General features: G+C 47.4%; 1 protein-coding gene across 2 annotated transcripts in view; it reads right to left on the bottom strand.

The window, feature by feature from the left end:
- Nucleotides 1-4,773: 4,773 nt before the first annotated feature.
- LOC115553461 (kelch-like protein diablo) overlaps nt 4,774-8,710 on the bottom strand; it is an 11,079-nt gene continuing 7,142 nt past the window's right edge. For both annotated transcript variants that reach the window (XM_030369725.1, XM_030369724.1), the window contains exons 6-8: nt 7,496-7,707; nt 6,750-6,856; nt 4,774-5,580 (exon numbers count right to left, since the gene is read on the bottom strand). In XM_030369725.1, coding sequence (XP_030225585.1) covers nt 5,523-5,580; nt 6,750-6,856; nt 7,496-7,707 — 377 coding nt within the window. In that variant the 3' untranslated portion in view covers nt 4,774-5,522. The remainder of the gene's footprint in view (nt 5,581-6,749; nt 6,857-7,495; nt 7,708-8,710) is intronic.

The raw sequence follows: 8,710 nt of genomic DNA on the forward strand, positions 1-8,710 counted from the left end.
CAGAAACCAGAACACAGAACACATAGTGCATAACACAGAAAACACAGAAACCAGAACACAGAACATAGAACACGCAGAACACAGAAACCAGGTAACAACTGAATTGCTCAGCACCCAATTAATTGGGCTCTCTCAACCATTTAGTCTTGGCAAGCAAACAGAAGGAGAATGGACTGTGTGCAGGCCTGTGTACACCTGTCTCTGTGTGTGTGTGTTTGTATGTGTGCGCGTGTGTGTGTAGAGTACATTTGTTTGTATCTCTATACAGTGTGTGTGTGTGTGTGTGTGTGCGTGTGTGTGTGTGTATTTATGTGTATGTGTGTGTGTTTGTGTGTGTATTTCTCAGTGTGTGTATAGTACATTATGTATTTTTCTCTATAGCGTGTGTATTTCTGTGCGTGTATAGTAGATTATGTGTACATCTCTATACAGAGTGTGCGTGTGTATTTCAGACCATTACCTGTCGCCATGGGAACTTGAGGGCCGACGTGGGGCACTCATGGCTACCTCTAGACCGGGACGACGGGATGGAGAGAGAGGAGACAGAGAGTGGAGGAGAGAGATTACACACACACTCACACACCATCACCCTCCTCCCACACGCTCAGACCTCTTCTGGACCTCTCCACTCATCGGGCCCCGGGCCCCGGCCCCTCCCACCCCTCCCTGGGGCCCCAAAGGGATGCACACAGTAGTGCATCACCATCTTGACTCCTCACCTATGGTGCATCCATGGACATGTGTTGCAGCATATTTGTATTATAATCCTGGTTCTGTTCTTGTTTCTATTTTTAACGTTTTTGTTTTAATGTTCCGGAAGGTCCCGCCGGCACACCGGAATGTCCCGTTTCTGGGATTGATGATTATCTCAACACATTCATCACCTTCATCATCTAACCCTCAGGGCTCCACTCCAGGGGGTTACCGTGCGCACAAGGGTTTATCGTTGATGATGAAGTCATGAAAGCACGCTGTATTTCTCGGATCACTCCATCTCCAAGTTGAGGAGCAATAGACCGTGAAGTAGTGACGTCTACGTCATCTTCACCACAGATTCCAGCTGAAGACGCTTCCAAGAGATTCAGTGGTTCAGGGTCGCACACAGAGCTTCACTTTGGCTCACCGAAATGTTATCATCCAAACAGAACCTAGCCCTGGACATAACCAGTCATCGCCACCTGAAATATGTGCAGGAACCCAAAATAGGGAACATATCTCCTGCCCCCTTCTGACAGTAGTTAAAGCCCTGTCTCTGACACGGGGAGCGGCAGTGTGCAATAGTTGGCGCTGATGTTTCTGAACCTGAAGTCTGGGCAAGTCTGGGCCATTACGTAAGGACATCGATTCTCCTCCGGGACTGCCAACCGCTCGGCACTGCCGGGCGTGAAGTGCATTAACCTGCTGGCTACAGTACAGAACCTGCTCCTAATGAATTACATAGTCAGGGGTCTGATCCGTTGCTCTAAAAGCCGCGGTCGTGTTGTTCTGCATGACTCCTACCATCACGCGGGGAAGATGCTGCCGCTGTTGCAGGTTAACATACACAGCATCCCAGTTCTGTATGTGTGACTGGTGAGTGGGTGGGATGCACGGCGTGTTTTATACGTGTCATGTGGAGCCCTAATTACCCATCGAAGGCTGTCAGGAACAAGTGGGTAGACGCAGAGGGAGATGGGGGAGGGATTGGGGTAGGATGGGGGGAGGGATGGGGGGAGAGAGGGTGAGAGCCTGTGTGTTGCTTTGCACGCGTGTGGGTGTGTTTTTCTGAATGTGTGTGTGTGTGTGTGTGTGTGTGTGTGTTTGTGTGTGTGTGTGTGTGTGTGTGTGTGTGTGTGTGTGTGTGTGTGTGTGTGTGTGTGTGTGTGTGTGTGTGTGTGTGTGTGTGATCATCATACTACTAGTGTGGGCAGCCTTGAGTGTGCTAATAACACCCGAAGTGTTTCTCCCTGATTAACAGGGGAGGAGAGAGAGAGAGAGAGAGAGAGAGAGAGAGAGAGAGAGAGAGAGAGAGAGAGAGAGAGAGAGAGAGAGAGAGAGAGAGAGAGAGAGAGAGAGAGAGAAAGAGGGGGGGGAGAGAGAGAGAGGGGGGGGGGGGGAGAGAGAGAGAGAGAGAGAGAGAGAGAGAGAGAGAGAGAGAGAGAGAGAGAGAGAGAGAGAGAGAGAGAGAGAGAGAGAGAGAGAGAGGGAGAGCGAGCGAGCGAGCGAGAGAGAGAGAGAGAGAGAGAGAGAGAGGGGGAGAGAGAGAGAGAGAGAGAGAGAGAGAGAGAGAGAGAGAGAGAGAGAGAGAGAGAGAGAGAGAGAGAGAGAGAGAACTATGAGAGAAGAGGAGTGCTCGGGGGAGACAGTACCCATGAGGGAAGCGGGAGAGAGGTAGTGGATGAGGTGAGAGGGGGGGAGAGTATTTAATAATAGCAGTGAGCAGCAGCATTATGACAGCGGACAGTATGTATAGCCTACTTTTCATTCCCCAGTGAAACACAAACACCCCCATCCTGCGCCTCCAGAGCTTCACGGTGAACGAACACAGAACGAGTCACCAAACTTTCGCAAAGTTGCCCCAGAAGACGGTGACTACGTCAGAAATAGGAGCTATAGAGGAATCAACCAGCGCTATTAATGTTTGGATTCACGTGCGTGATTGTTCAGGGTTCTTACCCTTTAAGCACGTCGCACACTCGTGTAGGCCTTGGATGCAAATACAACAAAAACAACAGGCACCTGCACACCCGGGTACAGGCAAGTTATTAGAGGGACTCACACGATTCAAATCGAGGATAAAAGTGATGCAAAACGCGCCTGCGTGATGCAAAACATCTTCTCGTAGGCTACATGAACGACTGCACGTGCAACAAAAAAAAGTATTAACTAACAAGTTTGCAGCCTCCGAATGAATCCTTAGGCCTGAGGAAAAAAAAAGAACTGCGATTGAATGCATAATCTGACCTTAACTAACCATTTACATAACCAACATGCAATTATTCCCATTTTCAATGCAACCCAACAGCGTATCCAGGTCGACCACAACTGTTTAATCAAGTTACTCCTGCCGGCTCGGGCTCCAGCCCCCCCGAAGGACTCGTTACCTGGCTCGGGGTCTGCTCGGGACCCGAGTGCCATCATCACCGTCAGCACCATGCCGGGTCAGGGACATCCGAGGCGCATCGTCCACGCAACACAAGGAGACGCTATGTGACCGAGCGCGCTTCCGATGAAGACTTCCTCGCGAGAGCCATCATAATCATTAAGAAACGACGGGGCGGGAAATGATCACAGATGATGATGCGACCCTTGGGTGTGCTTGGGGTAAAGTAGGAAGTCCTAACCCAGCAGCCTCCTTGTTACCACAGAGAAACCCAGCATCGACGATAATCGCATTTGGAGAAACGGTCCAAGGCTCCAAAGCACTCACGCTGTATCTCTCTCTCTCTCTCTCTCGCTCACTCTCTCTCTCTTAATGTAGATCTATTTTTAAGTTGACTGAAAAACAACCTGGCATCTCCTTGTTATTTTCTTCTCCGGTTATCCTACAAAGAGCCAAGGCTTTGATCCGTGGAGAGAGGTTTTGTTTTGCTTTGCTTGTGTCAGCAGCATCAGCAGCATCAGCATCTTGTCTGCTCTCCCGGCGCGCGCGAGACGTTCAGGGGACGAGGCGCTCCCCCTCCCGCGCCATCTACTGGACAGCCTGGGTACTGCACGTGTTACCTCTTCACCGAAGGCTAGAAGCCATCTAATTTGATAGTAGCCTACTATTAGTAGACTAATTCTAACTGGAGGATAGAGACTGGTGCTTGGGTGAAAGATTGTAATCGTAATTTTGTGAACGCTTTGAAAAAAGAGTACATTTTTACTTATGTAATTATTAAATAATACTTTATTTCATAACAAAGTTGCGCATCACACATTCGAAGACCACCAATCTGCTCCAAGAGCCTCACATGAAAGACTCCTCAGCAATCCAAACGAGATACAGGCGACATAATGGAAGTTCAGCATGGAATCAAGGACTTACAGCTGCCAGACTGATTTCTTCAACAGATTTCTTTTTTTTTTTTTAATTATCATTCGATTATAGTTCCAGATCGTAAACAGCTGTAGGGTTACATTTATTTTTTATAACCTGATCTAAAAACAAATGATCACAATCCATCATAACGCCTGTCAAAAGGCGAGAGTCAATATATTGATCCCCCCTCTGAGAACCGCAACGAAGCAATCGCCTCCGGTCAGTTTTTCCATTCCTACATACCTTGGGTCACTCTGTCTTCTGCTATTTGCCTTGCAAACTGTCCACGTAAATTAAAATATATATTCATAGTGGTGGATGGGAAAACGCTGTCTCCTACGCCGGCAGCAGGTCCGTTCAGCGTGGAGTCTGATGTCACTGGAGCATCTTCAGCCGCTTCCTCCACTCGCAGCAGCAGCAGCGGCAGCAGCAGCTTCCAACGGCACACGGATCAGCGTCATCACTTCAGAGCCCACACCGCCACTTGCGCTTTCCCATGATTTCAGTCCTTTATTAGTCCCTCGTCTCGACTCCCCCCTCCTCCGACTGCTTTCCCCCTCCACGTCAATTATTCGTTCGTTGCCTGCAATGTTTTGCATGTCGAGATGCTGTCATGACGGACGTGCGGTTTCACATGAAAGACTTAAGGTGAACACAAATACATAATTTCTTGAACGTGTGCATGGTCGTGTAAGTCTATTCGTGTCTGTTTTATCGTGTGTGAGTGTGTGTGTGTGTGTGTGTGTGTGTGTGTGTGTGTGTGTGTGTGTGTGTGTGTGTGTGTGTGTGTGTGTGTGTGTGTGTGTGTGTGTGTGTGTGTGCGTGCGTGCGTGCGTGTTTCCATCTCTAAACTACACTTCTGTATTGCGTTCTTAATCCTGGCCTCCAGCCCGGCATCTTGTTTCACCAAAACTTTGAATACATTAATTTTTCCAAAAATGTAAATAAAATAAAATAAAATATTACTTTTTGTGCCTTAACTTATTACTCCCATCATCAGATCCTACTTCACTTGTTTGGTACTGTATATATAACCATTTATAATGATATGATATCTTTATATGATCTTTGTCCACACATAGAGAACGTCAACAAGAGATGAATACATGTACATTTATACAATACACAACATGCAGATGAATACATGAAACAAATGGTGGAAAAAAATGTGTTTGTTTGCAGGCATCGACATTTATAATTAGGGCATTTAGCAGACGCTTTTATACAAAGCGACTTACAATAACTACATTTGTCAGAAGAAAGAGAAACAACAATATATCTCTGTCGGTACAGTAATGATGTTCATAGAACCAAGTGCCAAGCACTAACAATCACTAGGTTAACCCATTCCCCATATACAACAAAGCTAGTTAGTACAAGACCCGGCCTCTTCTGTTAAAGAACTTTCAACACCGACAGCCCCACATGTGGGCGGTGGAGCCAGACGAGGGTCCACCCAGGGCGCGCTGTAGACCTGCAGAGCTCTGGACCAGGGGGTGGGGTTCAGGCCCCCCAACCCTCAGGACAGGACGACCAGTGCCCCCCCGGGGTGCTTGCTCCTCATGCTCCCATGGTGCCTGGGGAACAGCAGGGGGGGGGGGGGGGGGTTAGTCTGCGAGGAAACGATGGATGAACGACAGAGGGGAGACACAGTAGCTCAGAAGGTAGAGCGGGTTGACTGGTAACCGAACTGGTAGTTAGATCCCCGGCTCCTCCTAGCAGAGTGTCGAGGTGTGTCCCTGAGCGAGACACCTCACCCTGACTGCTCCCGACGAGCTGGCTGTCGCCCTGCGTGGTTGACACACCGCCGTCGGTGTGTGAATGAATGGTTGTCATTCGCTTTGGATAAAAGCAGTCCGAAAAAATCCCCTAAATGTAAATGTAAATATGAAGACATGCAGCGTCGCATTCCTTCTCCTCGTGCGCTGTGCAGACAGGAGCTCTGTGACTAACGCACCGAGTCGTGATCGTCACTGCTGATGGGTCACGCGCTGTCAAGCCGTCTCGTTGTATAGAAGAGCGGGGCCGAGTGCTTTGTAGGCTATCCACTTAATGTTGTTTGGGTAATTAACGGGCATTATGGTGTCTAGGTGTCAGGTTTAAATAAACCAATCTGACTCATGCAAATAACAACTTGCTGGTCAGCACACCTCGCCTGTCCCTCAAACCTCACGGCCGCAGGACAGGAGTTTAATCACAAGCATCCGCGATGACACCTGATGGGACATCTCCATCAAACACGGAATAAACTGTCAATAAACGACATCACCAACATCTATGGGGTACTCAGTGGGAGGCGCCTCTAACGAAACGGTTTGACGGTGCATAATCAACAGCAGTGATGGCGGCTCAGTGTTAGTCACAGACGACTGAAGACTCACTAGTTCAGAGTTTCCCCAGACCCCCCCCCCCCCCCCCCCCCACCCCTCACATGCACTTATTTTATGTTGTACGTCCTGGCACTTACTGTAAGCTCTTATTGTATGCTGTACGTCCTGGCACTTAGTGTACACATTTATTATGTTGTTGTAGGCCTACTTCCTGGCACTTAATTTACGCAGTTATTGTATGTTGTAAGTTCTGGCACTTAATGTAGACACTTATTGTATGATGGTTAGATGACGGTTAAGAGCGTTTGGACCATCGCTAACCCCATGGTAGCTGATGGTTCAGAGCCTTTGGACCATCGCTAACCCCATGGTAGAGGACGGTTCAGGGCTCGGTCTGGGGGCTCTGGGGCTCCTACCTCCACGTGTTGCTCTCGGGGTTGTACACCTCCACGCTCTTCAGGTGGACCACACCGTCGGACCCCCCCGCCGCCAGCAGGGCTCCGTTGAAGACCACCAGCGACGCCTGGGGAAAGCACCTGACAGCTCACCGTCTGAATTGTACCTCCAGCTTTTATTTTTTTATTTTTTTTATTTTTTTTCGGAGTAGGATTGCTGCAGATACATAACATGCATTGCTTATTTAGGTGTTAATAAAGGATAGTATAGTACTAAAATATATTAGAAGTATAACAATATGTGGCAATATATATATAATGTATATAATATATGATTATAATAATATATATATATATATATATATATATATATATGGGTATACATAGTATATAAGTATAAATTATTATTTAAGGAATGTATAGTAAATCTGGCAATATAACAATTTTTATAATCAGTATAATATATGATTACAATATACAGATATTAGTATACACAGTATATAAGTGTATGATTTCATGATTGTTGATTATGTTTTCTGTTTTTAAACTGCCCTGTAAGGTGACCTTGGGTGCTTTGAAAGGCGCCCTCAAATAAAATGAATAATTATTATTATAAGTATAAATAATTGCATAAGGAATGCATAATATATAAGTTTAAGTCGTAGTATATAAGTACAAGTAGTAAAACACAAGGACCAGGAGGTCATGAGGTCAGGAGGTCACAGGGTCACGAGGTCATGAGGTCATGCGGTTCCTCAGGTGCCCACCTGGTTCCTCTTGCAGGTCATGTGCTTCACGGGGCTCCACCTCCTGGTGTCGGGGTCGTAGCGCTCCACAGCGCTGAGGTCCAGCCGCAGCTCGTCACGGCCCCCCGCCACGTAGAGCCGGCCCAGGTAGGCGGTGCAGCCCGCCCCCTCCCGCGCACTCCTCATGGGGGGGCAGGCTGACCAGGAGCCCTCCTCAGGGCAGTAGCGCTCCACTGGGACGGAGACGAGGGAAGCACCAAATGGTAAATGGAACTGCATTTATACTACAGCGCTTTTCCTACCAGTGGCCACTCAAAGTGCTTTACCATGTTGCCTAACATTCACCCATTCACGCACCGACGGCCGAGTCACCCACTCAAGGCGACAGCCAGCTCGTCGGGAGCAGTGAGGGAGAGGTGCCTTGCTCAGAGGCACCTCGACACTCGGCTCGGAGGAGCCGGGGATCGAACCGGCAACCTTCAGGTTACAGATTCACGCGCTCTACCTCCTGAGCTACGCCGACCCAAACAGCAGCACCTAGGGCCTAATATCCAAACCATTACACATGGATGGTCAGACAAGGTTTTTTTAAAAAGGTTCTCTCCTTGCACGTCTTCAAGTCGTGAAATTAGATTAGTCTCAGCTTAATGAAAAGGCTGAAGTTAACATGACACATGTTATCATAATTGTTTGGATATTTGACCCTAGGTGTGATGAACACATGTTTCCACCTTTAGCATGGTGGCCCACCCCTTATAGTTCAACACAATAGGATATTTTGCAATAAAGGTTTGTGCCATTGATTAAAACATAGACCACATCTACAAAGAGAGTGAATGAGAGAGGCACAGACAGTATTGTGATTGACAGGTCAGATAAAGAGATTGACCTGGGAGCTTGGGAATCATCGAAGCGGTCCCTTTCTCACAGACAGAAATAGACATGAGAATTGGCTTGCTCTCTTTACTTTGGCAGGGGAAAGTTTGCTCAAGGATGCCTCTGTGTGTGTGAGTTCATAAATATAGAATACACACTGCCCGTTAGCAGTGTGTGTATCCTATATTTAATCCAAGCATAACATAAACTTCCCAGAAGTACGTCAGTTTGTAGGAATCCATTTTTCAATGTTTACTCATCTCTACCAGTAAGATCGTAATAATTAACCACTACACCGTACTATTTATACAACATGTTTCAAGCAATTTGAAACAAACGATTAAAAAAAACAAAAAACAA

This window comes from Gadus morhua, chromosome 11 (genome assembly GCF_902167405.1).
Source record: "Gadus morhua chromosome 11, gadMor3.0, whole genome shotgun sequence".
NCBI classification, from domain to species: domain Eukaryota; kingdom Metazoa; phylum Chordata; class Actinopteri; order Gadiformes; family Gadidae; genus Gadus; species Gadus morhua.